The following is a 23850-nucleotide window of genomic DNA, read 5'->3' as shown; positions in this document are numbered from 1 at the left end:
TTATGCTTCTGATTGACTGCATTCAGAAGTCTACAATTGTTACCGATGTGTTGAAGCTTGTATCTATATTAGGAAGCTCCAATCTAGCGAGGATCATTGTAGCTTCCCTGTAATATTTTTTAAAAAGGCTGCTTTAGTCTTGCTAAGGTTCACCATCTACATTTGTAACCTGTTTTTATTAACATTGGTGCAACTCTTTTTGAGGTAAACAGAGCATTTGTAAATTTTTTTTTACTTCTAAGGATGCACGGTCAAGAGAAATAGAATTCCAGGAGGAGATGAAGTCGTTAAAAAACCAGCATTTAAGCAAAATTGAAGCTTTGAATGGGGAATTGGAAGATGTTCGAGCTAAACACACAAAGGAAGTCACCAGTTTGGAAAATGAATTTCAAGCATCAAATCAGAAACACAGTATCCACATTGGAAAACTAGAGCAGCAGCTTGAAATCTTCTCAGTTCGGCAAACTGAAGCAGAAAGATTGGAAGAAGAATTAAACAGAGTTAAAATTGCCTATGAGGATCAGATATCACAATTGAAACAACAGGTAGAAGCTGGTGTTGAGAAGCAGGAGGAAGAAATTAGAAAGCTACACGAAAGTCATAGGGATACTGTTGCAAAAATGGAAAGTAAAATGAAAGACCTCCAGAAAGAGCTTGAAATAATGGAAATCTCCCATCATGAGGAAGTGACAACATTGAATAAACAGTTGGAATCTGCAATCAAAACACATGAGAAGGAAATTCAGGTGCTGGAACAAGATTTAACAGAAAAACATTCAATAAAAGAGAAAAGTCTTGAGAATGAACAGATCACTAATAAGACCAACTATGAATGTCAGTTGAATGAATTGAAGGAAGAGTTAAGAAAAATGACAGAAGAGCAAACTAAGGTCCCAAAAGAAATCCCCAGTGAAGCTACTATTGAATCAAATGAGCAGATGAAGCATCTAGAGAACTATGTGAAAAAACTGGAATTGCAGGAAAGTTTGTTCCAGGATAAACTTCTGTATATGAAAGATGAAAAAGAAAAGCTGGAATTAGAACTATACCACACAAAAGAAGAGTTCTTCCATGAGCGAGAGGACTGGGAGTTTAAGATAAATGAACTTCAATTATCCAAGGAAGAGTATATGAATGCGGTTGCAAAGCTGACAGATGAACTTCAGTCTATTAATGACCGTTGTGAAATGGCGGTAGCCCAGCATTCCTATGAAATGCAAATCACAACACAACAAAATAAAAAAGAGATTTCAGCGCTTGAGCAAACTTTAAATGCTGCTGCTGAAAAAGAGAAATTGCAATCCCTTCTTGAAATAGATAATCTGAAGAAGCAATGCCAAACATTATTGGAGGAGAAAGAAGAGATAGTACTTCAATATGAAAATTTGCGTAAAACCATGGAGAGCTTACAGACTGAATTAGGAGAATCTGCTTCAAAGATCAGTTATGAGTTTGAAGTTATGAAGCAGCAACAATCTGATGAAATTCATGACCTACAGCAGAAACTCAGAAAAGTTTTTAATGAAAAAGATTCTCTTCTGGAAACGATCAATAAGCTGCAGGCTGAAGATGAGGAAGCTAAAGAACTGAAGCAAACTGTCAGCAATTTGCAAGAGATGAATCAAGAATTGGTGTCATCAATGCAGAAGAAGGAGGGAAACTTAAATGACTTGCAAGAACAAGTGGGCACTTTAATCCGAGAGAAAGAGGAACTGGTCTCAGTAGTGAATGATTCTGAAGGATCAATAGATAGTCTGAAACAATCTCTTGTGATAGAGGAAGGTAAATGTGCAGAACTTGAGCAGCAAATACAAGTACTTGATAAGGACAAATGTGAGTTGAAGCAAAGATTGGATGAAATTGCACATCAAATGCTAACAGCAGTTTTGGAGAAGGAGTCTACTTGTCAAAAACTAAGTGAAATGGAAAATAGACTAAGAGCTATTATAACTGAGAAAGAACATTTAGACACTCAAACAAAAAATCTGGAAGGCTTTATTGCAAAATTAGAAAAAGAAAAGGAAGCTTTACAAAAAGAAACAGCAATGGCCTGTTTACAGAATGAAAATTTGGGAGCAAATGAAGAAAAACTTCAAGATCTCAGTAAACAGTTACAGATTCAGATTCAGGAAAGAGACAGTCTCCAACTAGCAGCGGGAATTGAAAAACAGAAGATTAATGATGTTAGACTTGCAATAAGTAGCATTCTGGAACAGGAAATCTTCAGTTTTACAAATGATGTTCCTGAGTTAGATGTACTTGAGGCATTGCAATTACTGAAGGAAACTATAACAAAATTCAGAGAGGAAAAGCAGTCTGTGACATTACAGTGCAATGAACGCATACAACAATTGCAACAAGAATTGGAATTGCAGTCTAATGCAAATAGAGATCAACAGGCTGAGCTCAGTTCTTTAATAGATGACCTTCAAAAAGAGAGAACTCTTTTGCAGAGGCATCTAGATGAAGCACAGTTTGACAAGGAAGGATTGCAAAAGGATTTGTTAGAGTTGCAGAACCTAAGTGAAAAAATCACTCAGGAAAATGAAGACCTGCTTGTTCAAATTCAGAATGTTACAGAGAAGCTTGACAATCTGAAGACAGAAAAGCAAGAGCAAAATGAGAAAACTGAAAAAGAAACAACAGAAGAGAAAGAGGAACAATTAAAGTGCCAGCTGAATGAAAAAGAGTCTGAGCTATCAAAGTTTAAAGAGGAGCTTCAAAAATTGAAGGTAACCATTAATTGAAAATGTAAATTTATTAAATGAGATTAACATGTACAATTGCAGGGCCTGAATGGTGCATTGTAGGCTAAATAGATTTAAATTATTTCTGTTTCCTGTGAATCTGTGTTTAAGCTGAGCTTTCAGGAAGTGTGTTGAAAATTTTTTCTTACATTCACTTCTAGTTCTCAGTGAGATATCATGTATTCACTGATGTCTCAAGATATCTCCCCCTTGTTTATCTATTATTATACTGACGACCATGATGCAAGTAGATGACATTTGTTTAATTTCTCAATATCATCTCATTTATTTTCTTTGCATAAACTTTGTAGACCTGAAAATCTGCTTTGAAAGTAACGTTAGGAAACCATCTTTCTGTACAATAGCCAAATTGACTTGGAATGAATGTTCATTTTTTTTCTGTGTTCTTTCTAAAGTTTCAAGGTGAAAGAAATTTAACAGCTCTTCAATGATTAATTTTAGATTCAAAACTCTTTTGTTGCTCAATGTCAGTTTCTATTGTTCTGAGAGTTTTTATGCTAGGCCCAAGTCTCCACTTACCCCTGCCACCAGTTTGCTTATCACAATTATATCAAAGAGTTTAATCCCTCCAAAGAGGAAAGATGCAGCTTGTTGAGAAACTTTAATATGAGCACTGAATTAGACAGGAACAAATTGATTGTAATAACCAGACAAAAGTTTTACAAATTTGTAAATGAATTAATATTTTTAAGAGCTGTACTGGATTAAGAAGTTGAATTTACTGCAATTTATTATTTGTTTGTCTTCAACTCACTTATTGGTTTAAATACGAATGATCAGTTTTAATTTTTCATATTTGGAAAAAACATAAGCAGTTATTTTTATTTTTAATTTTTAACTTTTTACTTGGATCCTTGCAGTTTTATTGTAAAGGATACTGGGATTTTGTTTCCTGTTTCAAGGAACTTCATAATGTAAACAATACATTAAAATAATCCAGAATAAAACATGAAACACACAAAGATGGTGATAACCTTTATTTCCTTGAATTAAAGCTGAAAAATGTGTTGCTGGAAAAGTGCAGCAGGTCAGGCAGCATCCAAGGAGCAGGAGAATCAACGTTTCAGGCATAAGCCCTTCTTCAGGAAGGCTTATGCCCGAAATGTCGATTCTCCTGCTCCATGGATGCTGCCTGACCTGCTGCGCTTTTCCAGCAACACATTTTTCAGCTCTGATCTTCAGCATCTGCAATCCTCACTTTCTCCTTTCCTTGAATTAAATGCAGGATTTGATGCAGAAAACATCCAATGAAGAGAACATTTTACAAAGCACAATTGTGGAACTGAATAACAAAATGGGTATGGTTTACTTTTGGTTATCGTCGCTTTCATTGAAATTTAAAGTATAATTATTCACTATTGTATCATATGGGAGTAGAACAACTTTTTTCCAGAAGTATTCTTAATAGATTGTTTTACATTGATAGCGAAGTTGGCCTCTGGCAGTTTGTTCTCTAATTTGGCTCTGTGACATTAATTTGTGACAAGCTGCTACTACTGAATCACAGTCAACAATGAATATACCCAATATTATTAAGGCAGTATTATTTTATCATTTTATGTGTATATACATTAATGTATTTTAGTTTGAATAAAACTCTTTGATAATTTAAGGACTTTTCATAATTAAGTAAAATGCAGTATTTAGCAACTTGGTATGCTTTGTTCCATTTAAATGATGTAAGTCCTTTAGTTTAATGCTTATCTTTTAGTTGTGACACTTCATTTAGTTAGGGATTTTTTTCCCCTTTTGAAGCAAGATTGACTTTTATAAAGTAACGTTACAGTTTTAATGCTGAGCTTCAGTATTTGACTTCACCAGTGGCTGAGTGATTTTGTCTAGTGAGACTCAAACTGGGAAGATACTAGGTCTGTTGTCTAATAATAGTTAAGTCACGCAATAGGATTTCACTCACTTGTGACTGATCAACAACTTTATAAAACTGATAGTGCATGTGTCAGAAAATCATTTTTAAAGCCTAACTCTTAAGCAATCTGTTTTTTTGGCAAGTTCCACATTAAGCATAATTTTCCTGTTCCAGATAACTGTAGTAAAAGTACTTTAAACCTCTTATCATGTTGCTTTCAAAAGGATTAATTTCTTCTCTCATATTTCATCCATTCTTTCTTCAGCCCATAATTTTTCATTTCTGTGGTATGTAGATGTTACGACAAAGGCAATATTTATAGTTGACCTTAATTGGTTTTGACCAGGTGCTGGTGAGCTGCCTTCTTGAACACCTCCAGTCTGTGGGATGTAGGTACACTGTACTGTTCAGTGGAGAATTCGAGATTGTCATAGGATCAATAATGAATGAATGAATGGTGATAAGTTTCCCAGTCAGGATGACATGTGAGACTCTAAGGGGAACTTAAGGGTACTTTGATGCCTTTGTTCTTCTGAATACAGTGGGTTTAGAAAGTTCTGTTCAAGAAGAATTGCTGTTGTGTATCGTGTAAATGGTACATGCCACGGGTGCTGTATGTCATTGGTGGAGGACATGAATGTTTAGCTGATAGATTCTGTGCCAACCACGGAGGCTAACTGGTGTTCAAACCATTTGATTGCTGTTGCAGTTGAACTCAATCAGGCATGAGGAGGGCATTTCATCATATTGCTGATTTGTATCTGAGTTGATGGAAAAGTGTTAGAATATCAGGAGATCAGTTACCGGCCACATATTAGAGAACCTCTGACTTCCTCCTTGTGGTTATAAGATTAATGTGGTAGTGCAGTTAAACTTTAGGCTAATTGTGACCTTTTGGTTGTTGATGGTGTAAGATTTAACAATGATAATTGAATGCCACTAGGAGATGATATGACTTCCCTGTTAGAAGCCATCATTGTCTGATATTTGAGTGCTGCAAATATTATCAGCCCAAGTGAATTTTGTCCCCATTTTGCTGTCTACAGAAAACTGATTTTCTTCAGGCTTACAAATGGAACTGAAAATGGTGTAGTCATCAGTTAACATCTCCAGTTAGATATTAGGAAGGATGGAAGGTCATTGCAGCAACAGAAGGCATTGGATTTAGGAAACTTCCCTGAGCTGACATTTGATAGTTCCAGACATGGTCCTTTATGCTCTGTATGCTTTCAGTCTGTCAAGTTGCACTGATTCCAGTGGACTTCAATTTTACTCGGTCACCTTGAGGCCACACTTGGTTAAGTATTGCCTTAATTTAAAGGATAGGCACTCTTGTCTCGTCTCCAGAATTCAGATCCTTTTTCCTTGTTTAATCGAAGCTGTAATGAAGTTTGGAACTGAGTGATGATTTTTATGGACCAGGCCAGACCCCTCAAAACATTTTAAGAAAGTAGGCCAGACCCTAACTTTGCTAGTTGTTTTAAGTAGGTGTAAAGTGAATATTCCAGGAGAGATGCAGCTCGCCCAGCTACTTAGTTTTAAACAAAACATAATTTATTTACACGATTACTGAATGAAACACAAAACATTGAGAACAGAATGTAGAATAATAACCTATCTGAAAACCCAACAGATTATCCCAACTTAATCATGCTGTTCCAAATACTAGCAACAATTCCTATAAACACCCTTTTGCAAAAAAAAAGGAAATATCCAACCGTCGAAGAGAGGGAGGATCATCATGGACCTGTTTCTCTGGGTCCAGCAGCTTCACCAATCTGCTTGCTCAAACCAAACCAGAGAAAAGCTGAGCTGGGAGAACTAGCCACTCCCCTTTCATTGTAAAATTGCTGTTTTTAAAACTTGAAAGCCTTTTTCCTGAGGCAGTATCTGCTAGCTATAATCAAATTGAACCTAACAGCCTTCAAACCTAGACCTCCCGGAGTCTCTATATTTACAAACCTTCTGGAAAAAAGCACCAAGGACGACATAACCTTGTTAAAGGAGCAGCATCATTGCATGTGCAAAATGAAAACTCCCAGGGAGTAGGTTATTAGTAAATGCTCTGGATAATACAGTACTTCAACAGTACCTCAAACTACTTTGTTGATGATTGAGAGTGCAATGTTGGATTTGTTCTCCCTTTTTCTTGGTAAAATGTACTCTAGTTTGATTACAGTAGGTATGCTTGAGTTTCATTGAGGCTTTTGATTGTAGTTTTTTCTTGGAAAAACTGATCCTGAAAACAGTGAAAATAGGTATTAAAATCCTATCTTCAATTTTTGCAATTAGTTACCATGGTGATTAATTACTGAAGCTTATTGACATGAGGTTGCAGCTGATCTTTAACAACATAGATTTTTTGAGGGAAAAAAACAAGCTAAATATAAAACAGAAAAACCTTAACACAGCTGCAAAATAAACAACCTGTTTCTCAATGCTGTCTTTTCACAGATACTCAAATCTAGAGAAATATCACTCTTACCTCAAGTCCTTTATTTTTTACTTAACTGATTGTTCCCTTTTTTTTCCTCCCTTGAACTGCTGAGATGGTTTTATGGTTACTTTCCAAGTCTGCTAGTATGAACTTTTCATGATTCTCAATGCCTAAGCCTTTTTGGTTTTAACATTTTGAAGAACTCTCTCAGCTTGGAATCTCCGTGAACTAAAAACGTTTTTGCTAGGATGACTGAAATGAACTGAAAATCTTCATCCTCGTTCTAGTAGGAAGTTGTCAACCTTTGGCACTGAAGCCAAAAGCTAATCTAACAGCCTCAGATCTGCTGTAAAACTCTGCTGTATTACCATTTGATCCATTAATGATAGTGTTCTGCCAGATACTTGGCTAACATCACATGCCATATTGAAAAAGACGTATTTTGTTACGTACTTACTCCCTGCATCTGATGTTACTTTGGTTTTTTAATTTTATTCACATCAGTCTTGAATTGCCTTTGTCCTGTGTTGTGCCAAATATTGTATAGCCATTTACCCCTGTGATTGCTGACCAACACAGACTGTCAGTTAAATAATATCACTTTTAAAAACTCACATCTTTGATGTCACATTCCTCCATTTCCTGTCTTGCCTCATCTCTGTCATTTATTCTAACCCTCCATAATGTCAGCAATCCTCTAACTTTGGCTGAATAGTCCCACCCCACCCTCACCCATTCTCATGAAGGAAGTAGTTAATGTTTTTCATCCTTCTCTTTTAAACTGATGGACAAATTTTGTCACACTGTAGCCCAAGGAAAATCCTGGTTCTGGCTCTTTTTAAAGAATTGTTTAACCCTTTGAAGAGAGGGCAAATTAACCAATTTGGTGGCATGGGACAGTGGGCAGAGAGAAAGTGTTTCTTAATGTTCTGAATTTCATCAGCAATATGGTGCAGTTTACCACTATCAAAAGATGAGTTTTCTGAGCTTGTTGATGTGTAGATTAATCATCCTTGGAGGAATAGAAATTCTTAATGAACTTTGTATTGTATTTAGTAGTTGAAAAGCATCAACTTGGCAGGGAAAAGCCTCAAGGAAGAATTGCTTTATGATAATAAGTGTGGCAGTATACGTGCTGTACTGAATACCCTCTCTCCTTTTACAAATTTGTGATATTCTAAAAATACAAAGGAAATTTGATAACCAACAACTAGTCCCGGAATTGTATCCTAAGTTTTAAAAAAAGTTGCAGTGTTGTTCATGAGGCTTGCATGTGATGTTTCTGATCATTTTGTTGATACAATTGTACTATTATGGTTTTATTAAGTTTAAATTGAGCAGGAATTTCCACTGAAATTTGCTTACTGTTTGGTGTATTTTGGCTGCAGTTTGTCAAGCTGATGTCTAACTTCAATATAAACTTAACAAAAACTATTCTAAGCCATTTACATAATCAGCAGTGAGTACCAACCTGAATGTCTATTTTCATCTGTACATCAAAATGCTATTACAAATTCTTATAAAGAATGACAAATAAGTTCAGGAACTAATTCATCCTGCATCTGAGGGACAGTAGCCTTCACTCTTAATGTATCTCACATAATAATGAAATGAGGAGTGATTCACATCTCCTGTGACACTTATGCTTTCTTGCTTTCATTAAACTTCTTCAAGTTCAGGTTTCTTCAAGAAAGATCTGCTCATCATGTACTGTTCCAACTTGGTTCAATAACCTCAGGATGTTAAGAATCTGATTCCTAAGACAGCAGTACTTGACAAATCCCCAAAAGGACAACCAAGTACAAGAGCTTTCTGACTATTGGATCTGTTGGAAAGCCTTTTAATATTCTGAAGTATTATTATGTGTATGCCCTTTGGTCAGTGCATCTATATACTCTTCCCTCCAATATAATTTATCATCTACTTTGACGTTTAGATACTTACAGTTAATAACCATTTCAATGTCCTGGTTGACCTATTCCACCTATTTCAGTTGTGGCTTCAACAGTCTTCACCCTTATCCTCACAGGTAGATCAGTTTTTTTCAATCAGATCAATTTTTGCCAGTCCATTTCTCTAACTCACCTCTACAGTGTATCGTATAGATCATAACCAACCCCATTCTGATCCTGTATCTCGCTACAACTGTGAGCAGCTGTCTGAATGTTTGTTCCCACCCTTTGTGTCAGCCTTTTCCCAACATAAAGCACATAATGGCAATTCAGTCTCTCAAGCCTTCTCCATCAATCAAAACACTCATAGCTGATCTTGTCCTGGCCTGAACTCCACTGTCCATTCCACTCCCCATAGCCCTTCAAAAATCTACCTATTTCCTCAAATTTACTTGCTGTCTCAACATCCACTAACTCTTGGGTCATGAATTTCACAGATTCACAACCCTTTGAAATAAGTGATTTCTCTTTATCTCTGTTTTTAAAATCTGTTAACCCTTATCCTAAAGCAATGACATCTCATTCTAGATTTGTCCCACAAGAGGAAACATCCTCCCTACATCTACTTTGTCAATCCCCTTGAGCATCTTATATACATGAATTAGATCTTTGCTCATTCTTCTAAACTCTAGAGAGTATGGGCCTAAACTGCTCTCTTCATAAAACAAGTCCCTAATCAGTGAGTATGCATTTTAACTCAAATTTTCTGGGCCAGAGATTTGAGATGGAGACCTCACTACACGTATATTTATTCAAGCAGTTTCACTGTTCACAAACTCCCTCGTGCGACAGTCTAGATATGTATTCTGGATTAGTGGTGCTGGAAGAGCACAGCAGTTCAGGCAGCATCCAAAGAGCTTCAAAATCGATGTTTCAGGCAAAAGCCCTTCAGGAATAAAGGCAGTGAACCTGAAGCATGGAGAGATAAGCTAGAGGAGGGTGGGGGTGGGGAGAAAGTAGCATAAAGTACAATGGGTGAGGGGGGAGGGGATGAAGGTGATAGGTCAGGGAGGAGAGGGTGGAGTGGATAGGTGGAAAAGGAGATAGGCAGGTAGGACAAGTCCGGACAAGTCATGGGGACAGTGCTGAGCTGGAAGTTTAGAACTAGGGTGAGGTGGGGGAAGGGGAAATGAGGAAACTGTTGAAGTCCACATTGATGCCCTGGGGTTGAAGTGTTCCGAGGCAGAAGATGAGGCGTTCTTCCTCCAGGCGTCTGGTGGTGAGGGAGCGGCAGTAAAGGAGGCCCAGGACCTCCATGTCCTCGGCAGATTGGGAGGGGGAGTTGAAATATTGGGCCCAGGGATCCCAGGTTTGAATCCTGCCCATGGTAGATGGTGGAATTTGAATTAAATAACAAAAAGAAAAATCTGGAACTCAGAGTCTAATGATGGCTATGAAGTTGTTGTTGACTGTTGGAAAACCCCATCTGATTCACTAATGTTCTTTGGGGAAGGAAACTGCTATCCTTACCTGGTCTGGCCTACATGTGACTCCAGACCCACAGCAATGTGGTTGACTCTTAAAAACTGTCCTTTAGGCAATCAGGGATAGGTAATAAATGCTGGCCCGGCCAGAGATGCCCTCATCCCACGAATAAATAAAAAGAACTGATAAAACTCTGGCCAAAAACTAATTTATTCACTTCCTCAAGTTTACTTTTTATCTCAAATATTTACATTGTAATATCTTCACCTATTGCAATGAATTCTAACCTCTACCAAGCATCTAACTTTGCATTCTTTTTACATTGCCTCTATATAACCACTCTGTATGAACCAAAGTGGATGTTCTTGGGCACCACCAGTGTTTAATCTGAGCAATGCCATGGAAGTAATATTCAAATAAAAATTTTTAAACATAGAATAGGAAGAAAAATTGGTGGTTGGCTTATTTGTAATGTTTTTATTTTAAACAGTTGCTCTAGAAAAAGTAAACAATGATAAGGAAAACAGAATAAACAAGATTAAAGCTGTAGCGGTGAAAGCTAAAAAGGAGCTCGATGCCAGCAAGAAACAGGTAAGGTATCCAGTGAGAGTTTTCTCTTTCCATTTAAAAATAGTGCCAGCACATTGTTCTCATTATATAAAGGATATTTATTTTCATTTAGGTGCTACAGTTAACAGAAGAGATGGAGATTATAAAGTCTGAGCGAGACAGATTGTCGTCTTCTATGAAAGATATTATGCAAGGTGCAGAAAGCTACAAGGTACATAATTAAATAAAATTTGGGCGGTGAAAGATGACAAAAGGTCAGCGAAAGTATGACCTCTCTATAATTGTGTGTTCCCTTTTTATGAAAATATTATTCAGAGTAGGTAAAAGAAAGCCATACAATATATTTAACTTATCAGAAAGCTGTCTGTAAAGTTCCATATGTGATGCCTTTATGACAGCTGAAGGAAATCTATAAGTAATACTCTGGAGGTGGTTATGAAATTTACTGAAAAAGAGAAAGCTCAGGTAGTAGTTGGGATGAGGAATATCTGAGAGGGATGCTCCTATTGCTTTTTAATGTAGATAAATTATGTAATGTTGAAAATTGACTTCATTTTCCCTTTTTAAATATCCCATGCCCCCTCCTGTATTTGAAATAGGAGAAGTTCCTGCTAATTCCATTGTGATAATTAATACAGGTAGATTCTTCTTCAAGATTCAAATCATATTTGGAATCCACATCAGTTAGTACCTCTCAGATGATGGTGATTTGATCCCCTCCTCACTCTATGAAATTTATACTTGTAATCATTGCCAGGTAGACATTATTCACTATATGGAATCTTATAATAATGGCTAGTTTAATTTTTTTCTCATTTGTGGATAGATTTAATAATTGAGTAAATATCATGTTCATTTGAGCAATGTGGAAGACTCACTGGGCACAAAGTCATCACCCGTTCGAGATGTTTCATTTAGTTCAATCAATTGAGTATATTTACGTTGTTTCCAAAAAAAAACTTGATTTCAATTTTACCCTGAATTGGATTGAAGCCTGATGATTGCGTTTGCAAATGGTAACACAAATGATCATTTGTTCTGCTTTGTTTTGCTCTTCTCCATTTAATGGAAATTGCATTTACAATTTTCGTTTCCCTGTTTTCACTTGTTCCCCCAATTTCCTTGATAGTATTGGCTCCTTACTGGGCCACAATCCAACTGTTGCAGTTAGTCGCTGGTACCCCACCTGTATAATTACTAATTGTGTCTAAACCTTGAGTGGCAGCTTATGTGAAGGCAGTAATTGCCAAACAGATTCTGTCCTTGTCCAAGTGCATGTCCAATGAAATAAGAAATAAAGTTGGAATGTATGCCTGTTTTTTTTCCCTGTTTGAATTTGTTTTCCCACTCCAGGGTCCTGAGACATTTTACCACTGTCCCAACAGGAAACCAGCTTCACTCTGCCTCATCTATATGACTCAGCTACTTGTTAATAAAGCTTATTAAGCAATAAGTTGTATAAAATGGCAGACAAATTGGGGGAAAAAGCGTTTATGGGGCAGAGTAATGTTTAATTTCTTCCAATATTATAGTTTATTTAAGATCATGTTTCTTTGGTTTAGAATCTTTTGCTAGAATATGAGAAACAAGGAGAAGAACTGGATATGGAAAAATCACGAGCAAGTAACTCTGAACGTCAGGTGGAAGAGCTTACGCAACACTTGCATGCTTGTCTTCAACAGGTACCAAGCTGTCTTCCTGTGCTGCTGCCAACTGAGCAATATTGTTCTATTTATTCACAATTCATCTTCATTTATTTAAACTGCATAATTACTAAGTTTAAGGAGCTACTGTGAAAATCTTGTAATAAGACCATGTTGAGATTGTGGTGCCAATGCTAATAGTATGCAATTCAATAACTCTTTAATAAAGACAATAATGAAAATTAAACCAGAGGGAGCATAGCAATATAGATTAAGGAAGGTATCCAAAAGCTTATTGGATATTTGAGATTTTGTTTAGTGTTTGTAGTTGCGTTCACAATGATGAAGCGAGTTTTGGATGTATTCTGGAGATTGCGTCTTGGCAGGCCAATGTAGTGAGGAGATTTTGAGAAATTAATTCTGTATATAATGTAAACCTTGTATTTGGGTTTTAGTGGTGATCTATTGAGGTAAGAACAGTTGCAGTACATCTTGCATGAATGAAAATAAATGGCCTTTGTGAATGGTAGTCAAAGCTATTTGAAGTAATTGGAAGGTTGGGGTCATTCCTATGGATGGAGTGGAGGTGTTTCACAAAGTGGCCACCCAGTCTCTGCCACCTCCAATATGATGCCAATCCCAAACACACATTTCCCTCCTCTATACCGTCAAGGTTTTCCTGGGACTATTCCTTCTGAAACATCCTCATCCACTCCTCCATCACTCCTAACATTTCATTGTTCCCCGTGGCAGTTCCCATGCAATCACAGAAGGTGTAACACTTGCCCACTCACCACTCCCCCTTTACTGTCCAAAGCCCCTCCTGTTCTTTCAGGTGTAGCAGCTTTTCATTCTAGTCTACTACATTCCCTACTCACAATATGATCTCCAAAACAATGGAAAAGCCAAACACAAACTAAGTAAACTCTTTCAGGAGCACCTCCACTGTCAAGGAAATACAAGATGAACATAGGACCTTGGGAAGCACCAAGTATCCACTGTTCTCTTGAGGTAGCAGGTAAAATAGATAAAGTAATTAAGAAATCATATGGGATACTTTCGCTTATTAGCTGAGGTGTAGGGTTTAAGAGCAGGGAGGTTATGCTGGAACTGTGTAAAAGGTTTTCTTAGGCTACAGCTGGAGTATTGTGTGCAGTTCTGCACAATAGACAGATGTGATTGCACTGGAGATGGTGCAAAGGAGATTTACTGGGATGTTAGCTCTGCCAATGTTTTAGCTATGAGAGGAATTGGATATGCTAGGGTTGTTTTCCTGGAATGGGAGAGCCAGAAGGGGAGTCTGGACTATGAAGGGCATAGACAGGCTAGACAGGAAGAAACATGTTCCCCTTGGCAGAGGAATCAATCGGCGGGGAGAATATAATTTGAGGGAAGAGGCAGAATATTTAGAAGGGGTGTGAGGAAATGGTTTTTCATTTGAGGGAGGTTGGAATCTGGAACTCTATCAGTTAGGGTGAAACAAGCAGAAACTTTCAATATTTACGAAGTATTTAAATGTACACTGTGATGCCAAGGTATACAAGAAGATAGGCCAAATGCTGGAAAATAGGATTAGGATTCTTAGGTGATTGAGCCCGCACCAGTCAAAAGCAATGGTCCATTTTCAGTACTGGAGAGCTCCAAGTCTTTTAAAGGAAATCAACAAAATGGCTTTGGTTTTCTCAAAATTAATTGGGGAAGAATTATAATTGTTCATGAATTAATTTAGATAAGTAACCTGACAACACAAAACAGTCAAGAGTTGTATGGGGAATTCAGGTTTGGTATTAATAGCAGATACATAGATATCAAGAAAATCCCATTAGATATATTTGCTCAGGGACAGTTGTGGTGAAAGAGGGGTGAGAGGATGGAGCCTTGGGATACTCAAATTATTTGAGGCCATGTGTAGATATGTTGACTAAAGTCGCAAGATGAGGGAACAAAGCCTGAATGGCATTGCTGCAGTTATAGGAGGAATGACATACAATTGCAGAAGGGACAGAAAATACAGATCTAAGAGCAGATAAGACTAGAGATTATAAAAATATTTTTTAAAAATGACAAAACTTAATGTGTTATATTTGAATGCACATAACATACAAGACAAAACTGATGGATCAGTAGTACAAATTGACACAAATAAGCACAATCTAGTGTCATTTCTGAGATGTGGCTGTGGGATCATCTGGATTGGAACTAAAGAGTATGTGACAGGATGGATAGGAAGCTAGCAAAGGTTGGAGGAGTGGCTCTGTTCAAATAAAGATAATTTTAGCAGAATAGAGAAAGAGAGAGATTACCTAAGTTCGGAAAACCAGGATGTAAAAGTCATCGAGTTAGCGATGAGGAATTATTAGCACGGGGTGGGGGGGGATTGTAGAAGTTGTTAGAGACTCCCTGTCAGTAACCACATGGGAGGACAAGTATCAAAGAACGAATGATGGGAGTCAGTACTGCAGTTATCATATGGGATTTTAACATAAATATAGACTGGAAAAATCAGGTAGGGGAGAAAGTTAACGAGATAAGGAATTTGTGGATGTTTACAGGACAGTTTATTAAACCAGCATATTATCGCATCGACCAGAGAGCAGGATGTACTAGACCTTGTTTTGACCAATGAGATTAATTACTGACCTCTGTGAAAGGACCCTGGGTAGCAGCAACCCAAACGTGATTGAACTGTACAGTTTAGAGAAGTGTGGGTCTAAGGCGACTACTTGATTTTAAACCAGCACAATTGTGAGGGAATGAAAGCAGATCAAGTTAAAATGAGCTGGCAACTTAAGTAAAGGGATAGGTCAATAGGGATGCAGTGCCAAATATTTAGAGGGATATCCTGAAAGTGTATAATAGATACATTCCAACAATTAAGAAAAGTTAGAAATGGTGAACATGCTATCCATGCTTAATTAAACAAGGAAAAGGTACGATCAAAATCAAGCAAAGATATATGATTGCATAAAGTTGGTGGCAGGTCAAAAGATCCTATAGAAAATAGTGGAATTAATAATGGAGACTAAAGAGATGCACAAACTGAACAGATAGCTTGCCTTGGTCTTCCTGAGAGAAGATACAAGTAACATCCTGGGAGCAGCTGTAAATCAGGAATTGAAATGGAGGGAGAAACTCAAAATCACAATTGCCAGGGAAGTAATACCAAGTAAATTTTGGAACTGCGAGTTGACAAATACCAGGTCCTGGTGGATTTCATCCTAGGATCTTGAAAGAAGTAGCTAGTCAGCTAAGTGTGTTGGTTTAATGTTGTAAAATTCATTGTATTCAGGGGAGGTTCCTTTAGACTGAAAAATAGCTAATGTAACCCCTTTATTCTATAAGTGAAAGAGGAAGAATCTGAAAGCTACAGACCAGTTAGTTAAACATCTGTCAAAGAGAAAATGTTAGAAGCAATTTTTAAAGCTATTATAACAGGGGCCTTGGAATGGTTCAAAAACTTTTGTTCAAGGAACAGTCAGAACCAGCAAGGTCAAAGGTAAATGATGTTTAACTAATTTATTGGAGTTCTTTGAAGAAGTAACTTGTGCTGAGATAAAGGGAGCCATTAGATGTATTGTACTTAGATTTTGAGAGGGCATTTGATAAGATGTCACATTATTATGGAAAATAAAAACTCATGGTGTTGCGGCTAACACATTGGCATGGATAGAAGATTGGTTGATTAACAGGAAGCACGGTAGGAGTAAATGGAGTTTACAAACTGGCAAGATGCTGTAAGTCGTGTACCACAAAGGTTGGTTTTGGGGCCTCAACTATTTCCAGTTTAGATGAAGGAGTTGGAAGTGTGGTAACAAAATTTGTTGATGATGCAGAGCTAAGTAGGAAAGTGAATTGTGAAGTGGACATTAGAAGCCTACAAAGAGATATAGATTGGGTAAGAGATTGAGCAAAGATCTGGACAATGGAATATAATGTCAAAAATGTGAAATTGACCACTTTGGCAAAAGGAGTAAGAAAGTTGCAAATTGTCTAGGTGGTGATTGAATGTTGAGATATCTGGGTGTCCTAGTGCATGAAGATTAGAATGCAGGTACAGCAAGTAATCAGGAAGGCTAATAAAGTGCAATTCAAGGGGAATTGAATGCTAGAGTAGAGAAGTTATGCTTCAATTATATAGAAGACAGGTGGATTCTTGATTACTAGGGGGATGAAAGATTATCTGGAATGTAGATGTTGAGTTTAAAATCAGATCAATCATGATTTTACTGAATGGTGGAGCAGTCTCGAAAGACTGGATGGCCTACTCTTGTTCCTTGTTCATATGTTTGTGCAAATGTCTTGGTGACAGGTCACCCATGCCTATTTTTGGAGAGAGGAAATGTAGGGTTATGGTGTCATGATTGGAATCACAAAAGATCTCACTGTTAACTTTGTGCATGATGCTCTCATTGCTGTAGATATAGTAAAAGTCAGGCTTGAGGGATGATAACCAGGAATCATTGCAGCTATGAACATAAGTACAGTGGTAGTGATACATTCAGTGATTTAATGCTGTGGACTATTTAAACAAATCTTTACAAATGGAAAGTTTAGTTCATTTTTATACATTTTCTACTTTATATAATTGACTCATGGTTTTACTTGAAAGTAATCTATGAGGAATTAATGTTGTTCAGCATTTTAAAAACAGGTAACAGCTGTATATACAGTGTGTATAAATAGCAACATATTTGGGCGCATTCAAATTCCTTGTGGAAAAAATGAAAGTTGCCCTTTATTTACAAAAATAGCTGGTTGCTTTAAGTTTGTTTTGATTCATTCAGAATTGCTCTGATTATACCCTACCATCTCCAAATAACACAACACACAAAGAAATTACTTCTGTCCATAAGACAGTGCAGTGACTTTTAACATTATTTGTTTGTACAACTCAGAAAGAAAAATGTTTTGTGTAACCTCAAAATGATTCACATTTTAAGTGAACATGCCATTTTCATGTTTTTTTAACAGGTGACTTGAGTTGTCTCTTTCAAAATGTATATAAATGCTGTAACAGCAGCAAATGTCTCCTGAAATTGTGTAACCACGAGTGAGTGGTTTGGTGCTTCAGTGGTTAGCACTGCTGCCTCACAGGGCCAAGGACCCTGGTTCAATTCCAGCCTCTGGCGACTGTCTGTGTGGAGTTTGCACATTCTCCCTGTGTCTGCATGAGTTTCCTCCAGGTGCTCCGGTTTCCTTCCACAGTCCAAAGATGTGCTGGTTAGGTGAATTGGCCATGCTAAATTGCCTGTAGAATCCAGGGATGTGTTGGTTAGGTGCATTAGTCAGGGGCAATATAGAGTATTATAGTATAATATATATCTACTATAGAGTAATAGGGAAGGGGAATGGGTCTGGGTGGGTTACTCTTCAGAGTGCCTGTGTGGATTTGTTGGGCTAACTGACCTGTTTCCACACTATAGGAATTCTAGTTAACGGGTGAATAGTAGGATGTCAAAATTTATTATATAATTCCATCTCGATATCAGGAATAAACTATGCAGCTTTTGCCAGTTCCCAGTTCTTTGGTTTTTTTGTTTTAGAGGGTGAGTATCTTACTGTTGCTTAAGCTTATAGAGTGAAATGAAGGTTGAAACTCAGTCTCATTCTTGTTTGTAGATACATTTTGTTTTTATTTTTGAGTAAATAGACATGCAGTTAAGATAACCTTTCTGAAAAGGATGTGAAACTGAATTAAGGTAGACAAAGTGATGTTTCTGGAATGATCTTTTCAAGAGCTGGATTATATGACCTCTAAACTTTAGGGAGGTGGGCAGTTCATTGTTTTGTTTCTCTTACACATAGGTAGCAGGTTGTGCAGAGCAGCCTCCCTAAACCTATGACATAAGGCTTGTGTTATGAAAAGGATCCCTCATTTCTTCTTTAAAATCCATGCTTTGATTGGGAGTGTATGCCACGTAACTGCAATTTCAACAGATTTAGTATTGTTTGGAAAATAGCAAATTCACCATTGGTCACAATAATTAATTTCTTCCAATTTTTAATTTAAGTCACAGTAATTTATAAATGTTTGAAATGATGAGGGAGACATTTTTTTTCTGGTATTATGGCATATGATATGAAAATATTGTCCATTATTAGGATTTTCAAGGCCACTTTGCCAAACAAAAAGAATCCTGCCGTGCAACAAATTGATTTTCATCCTTGTCTAAATAGTATCTTCTGTTACTGCAAGGAATATCAGTAAATTAGGTAAACTCAGTAAATTATGTGGATGCTCTAGTACTACTTTGTGGGTAAGAGAAACAAAATATCATACAACCCTTCTTGACTGAAGTTTGAAGCTATGATATGCAACTCAAGATGACTCCAGATCAGAAAGATCACCAGTGCATTTTAATCCTTCCAAATGACCCTCATCTATAGATTTATTTTTACACTTCTGTTCACTTAATACTTAATACAAAAAAACTGGACAAATCGAGTTTCTTTGAAATAACAGTTATATTAGACAGCATTGAAAGATGACGTTGATTTGATTTAAGACTTCCTTATTTAATTCAGTGCATAAATTGCTACTTGAATTAGATATTTTGGCTGCAAAGTGGAAAAATAAGTGGGAGTATTACAAATGGCAAGTTCAAGAGCAACACGGTCCTGTGAGAGTGAAGGATAGGCATGGCAAATTACGTGAACCTTGGATGACCAGGGACGTTATGAACTTGGTCAGAAAGAAAGGGGAAGCATACATAAGGTCCAGGAGGATGGGAACTGATGAAACCCTTGAAATATATAAGGAAAATAGGAAAGTACTTAAACAAGGAATTAGAAGGGCTAAAAGGAGTAATGAAAAGTCATTAGCAAACAGGATTAAGGACAATCCCAAGGCTTTTTGTCCATATATAAAAAGCAAGAGGGTAGCCAGAAAAAGGGTTGGCCCATTCTAGGACAAAGGAGAGAATCTATGTGTGGAACCAGAAGACGTAGATGAGGTCCTAAATGAATGTTTTGTGTAGGTATTCAGAAAAGAGAAAGATTTATTGGAGGGACACATTTTTAAGCAAAGTTGCTATTAAAAAGGAAGAGGTGTTGTCCATCTTAAAAAGTATTAAGGTTGTTAAGTCCCCAGGTCCTGATGGTATCTATCCTAGAATGTTGAGGGAGACAAGAGAACAATTGCTGGAGCATTGACAGAGATCTTTGTATCCTTTTTGGCCACAGGTGAGGTCCCAGAGGATTGGACAATAGCCAATGTTATCTCATTGTTTAAGAAGAGTAGCAGGGATAATCCAGGAAATTACAGACCCGTGAGTCTCTCATCAGTGGTATGGAAATTATTGGAAAAGATTCTCAGGAACAAGATGTATACGTATTTAGATGCAAATTGACTTATTAGCGGTTGTTGGCATAGTTTTGTGTGAAGGAGGCCGTGCCTCACTACCTTGATTGTGTATTTTAAGGAGGTGGCGATGATGATTGAAGGAAAAGCAGGTGATGTTGTCTCTATGGACTTCAGTAAAGCCTTTGATAAGGTTCCTCATGGCAGACTGATACAAAAGGTGAAGTCACATGGTATCAGGGTGAGCTGGCAAGATGGATGCAAAGCTGGCCCTGTCATTGGAGACAAGGTCAAGGTGGAAGGATGCTTTTCGGAATGGAGGGTTGTGACTTGTGGTCTTTCACAGGGATCTGTCCTGAGACTTCTGCTTTTTGTGGTCTACATAAATGTTATGGAGGAAAACCTGGTCTGCTTAGTAAGTTTGCAGACGGTTCAAAGATTGGTGGATTAAGGATAGTGAGGAGGATTATGAGAGGATATAGCAAGATAAAGATTATTTGGAGACATGGGCAGAAAAATGGCAGATGGAATTTAATCCAGACAAATATGATGCATTTTGGAAGGTCAAGTACAGTTGGAAATTATACAGGAACGGCAGAATTCTGAAGAGAATTGATATGTGGAGGGATCTAAAAGTTTAGTTAGGCCATACTTGGAATATTGCATACAGTTGTAGTCACCACACTATCAGAAGGGTGTGGATGCTTTGGAGAGGGTATGGAAAATGTTTACCAGGATGTTGCCTGGTATGGGGAATTTTAGCTACGAAGAAAGGTTGGATAGACTGGGTTTGATTTCACTGGAAGGTTGAAGGGCGACCTAATAGAAGTTTATAAGATTGTGGTGAATGGCATGGATAAAGTGGAAAGAATGAGGCTTTTTCCCAGGGTGGAGGGGTCAATTGCTAGGGGACACAGGTTCGAGGTGCAAGAGGGAAGTTTAAAAGAGATATGCGAGGCAAGTTTTCATACAAAGCGTGGTGAGTGCCTGGAACGTGTTGCCAGAGGAGGTCGTGAAAGCAGATACAATTGCAGCATTCAAAAAGCAACTGGATGAATATATGAATAGGATGGGAATAGAGAGTTATGGATCCTGTAAATGAAGATACTTTTAGTATGGAAAAGCAAAATGTGGTGGCATAGCCTTGGCGGGCGGAAGGACCTGCTCCTGTGTTGTATTGTTCTTTGTTCTTATAACTTCTCTGGATTAATCTATAGTTATATTTCTAATATTTTCCTTTCAGCATAAACAATTGGCTTCAGATAAGGAAGATATGTTTGCTCATTTGGGAACGCTGCAGTCAAATGTAAAACAGCTGGAAGCAAAAGTTTTAGAATCTGAGAAAGCAAAGAATGCTGTTGAAAAGGAGCTTGAGGCCTTAAAACTTCTCAAGGAGCAGGTTTCCAAGGTAATGGATTCATCATAGAGATGCGTGCTCTGTTTTTAAATGAATTTTCTGGAATTTCTCATGTTTTCTCGTTTTTCATTTACTTTTTCAACTTATTTATGTAAGTAAAATATATCTCCGATAGACAGGATGGTTAAGAAGGCATTAGCGCATATGCCTTCATTGCTCAGACCATTTGAACATAGGAGTTGGGACGTCATGTTGCAGTTGTACAAGATGTTGATGAGGACACTTTTTTGGAGTACTGTGTACAGTTCTAATTGTCCTGCTATAGGAAGGATGATATTAAATTGGGGACGGTTCAGATAATCATTACAAGGATATTGCCAGGACTGGAGGGTTTGAGTTGTCAGGAGAGATTGAATGGGCTAAGACTTCTTTCATTGAAGTGTAGGAGGTTGAGGGGTGACCTTATAGATGTTTATAAAATCATAAGGGGCAAAGATAAGGTGAATACCAAAGATCTTTTCCCTAGGGTAGGGAATTCAAAACTAGAGGGCATATTTTTAAGTCATAAGTCTCATGACACCATGTTATTGTCCAACAAGTTTGTTTGAAAATCACAAGCTTTCTGAGCACTGCTCTTTCATCAGGTGACATGGATGGAAGAGCACGAATTCACAGGTTATAAATTGTGTGCCTGTGTGCTTCCCTCCACTTCACTTGATGAAGGAACAGTGCTCCGAAAGCTTGTGATTTCAAATAAACCTGTTAAGCTATAACCTTGTGTCGTATGACTTCTGACTTTGTCCACCCCAATCTAACACCTGCATCTTCATATCATATTTTTAAGGTGAGAGGAAAAAGACTTAAAGGGGACCTGAGGGACAACTTTTTCCACACAGAAGGTGGTTTGTATGTGGAATGAATTGCCAGAGAAATTGATAGATGCTGACACAATTATAACACGTAAAAGACATTTGGACAGGTACATGAAAGTAAAGGTTTAGAAGTATATGGGCCAGACACAGACAAGTGGGATGAATTTAGTTTGGTAAACTTGGTCAGCATGGACAAGTTAGACTGAAAATTCTGTTTCTGTGCTCTATGATTATCTACACCATATATGTAGCTAGTTCACCAACACCTTTTCAAGGGCAGTTAGGAATAGGGATTAAATGCTGGCTAGCCAGTAACACCTACATTCTGTGAATGAGTAAGTAAAAAAAGAACTGTATTCTTCAGGAGAATCATGCACTGTTGAAAGATGTTGAAGAACTTAAAAAACAACTTCAAAATGAGAAACAACTGCTGCAGCAGACAGCACAGGAACTGGAACTTGTAAGAAAGGTAAGAAATTTCAATTGGTACAAATATATTGCTCTTAGTAGATAGACAAAATATTAATTATTTGGCCTTTGCTTGACTGCAGTTGAACTGCCATACTTCAGAGACAGCTTTATACATGTCTGGGCAAGTGCATAGGTAGAGTTGCCACGCAAAACTTATAATTGTAAATGTTAACAATGGTTATCATGTGTTTGTGCTTGTGTGTAAATTGAGTCATATTAACATATTTCCTTTCTCCACACTTGCTACCTGAGTGCCTCCGGTAATTAGATTTCATTTTACAGCATACAGTTCTCTGATGTTCCCTGTCATTATGCCCAAAAGTGATAAATAGATTTAGAATAAAAGTGCATGCTTCCCAAATCTCTACCATGCTAGTTACCATTTAATATGAAACTAAGTGGCGAAACAGGTTTGGGACTGATGTGATTATAAAAGCAATTTGGCCGAAACTACAGGAAGTAAAAGCTTGGTCGATGTTCAACATTCAACCTATTAGACTTGGAACAGTGTCTAGTTTGCACCTTCTCATAAAGGATGATCTTGAGAGATGTTTGAAAGTAATCCAGTTGCTAGCTATAACCAAGGGATGCATCTGGTGCAATTTAAAAGCTATACACCTGCTCGGTCACAAATTACAATTAGTTAATGTCCAAAATGTGTGGCATAGAGTGTAATTGATATGAATAAAATAAATAGCTAAGTGATTTTCATTGTTTTAAAAACTCTTAACTCAACATTACCAATATTATTATGTATATTCTGACCATTGTGTTGAAAGTCAAATGTCAGGGGAAAAGTACAAATTAAATTTGTGTACTAAACTGAGAATGTTTTTCAAAAAGAATGTGAACTTATGTAAGAGGATTGTACTTTGGACCAAACTGCCTACTTCTACTCCTTCAAGCCTGCCCCACCAATCACAAGATCATGGGCTGATTTGATTGTGGCCTCCTCTCCATTTTTCTATCTGCACCCCATAACCCTTGACTCCTGGAACGGGCAAAAGAGTTCATGTCCAAAAGAGTTCTCACAGTTGATGAAACTCTTTTTTTTAAAGTAGACAGTTAAATTAGATGAATTAAGCTGAAAAGGAAGACTTGAAATTAGACAATCCTTTCCATAATCTAGGGGTATACACAGTTTTCGTCAATCAAGTACTTTTGCAGGAAAAATGGTTGTCCATTTTC

At 37.4% G+C, this 23850-nt stretch overlaps 1 protein-coding gene across 5 annotated transcripts in view; it reads left to right on the top strand.

Moving 5' to 3' along the window:
* The window catches only part of LOC140481407 (GRIP and coiled-coil domain-containing protein 2), a 68574-nt gene that overhangs the window by 16937 nt on the left and 27787 nt on the right, over window positions 1-23850 (top strand). For all 5 annotated transcript variants that reach the window (XM_072577550.1, XM_072577552.1, XM_072577553.1 and 2 more), the window contains 7 exons: window positions 243-2732; window positions 3994-4066; window positions 10940-11040; window positions 11132-11230; window positions 12582-12701; window positions 21206-21370; window positions 22556-22660. In XM_072577550.1, coding sequence (XP_072433651.1) covers window positions 243-2732; window positions 3994-4066; window positions 10940-11040; window positions 11132-11230; window positions 12582-12701; window positions 21206-21370; window positions 22556-22660 — 3153 coding nt within the window. The remainder of the gene's footprint in view (window positions 1-242; window positions 2733-3993; window positions 4067-10939; window positions 11041-11131; window positions 11231-12581; window positions 12702-21205; window positions 21371-22555; window positions 22661-23850) is intronic.

This window comes from Chiloscyllium punctatum, chromosome 9 (genome assembly GCF_047496795.1).
Source record: "Chiloscyllium punctatum isolate Juve2018m chromosome 9, sChiPun1.3, whole genome shotgun sequence".
NCBI classification, from domain to species: Eukaryota; Metazoa; Chordata; class Chondrichthyes; order Orectolobiformes; family Hemiscylliidae; genus Chiloscyllium; species Chiloscyllium punctatum.
The sequence above is the reverse complement of the archived record's forward strand: the minus strand, read 5'-3'. Positions and strand labels throughout refer to the sequence as shown.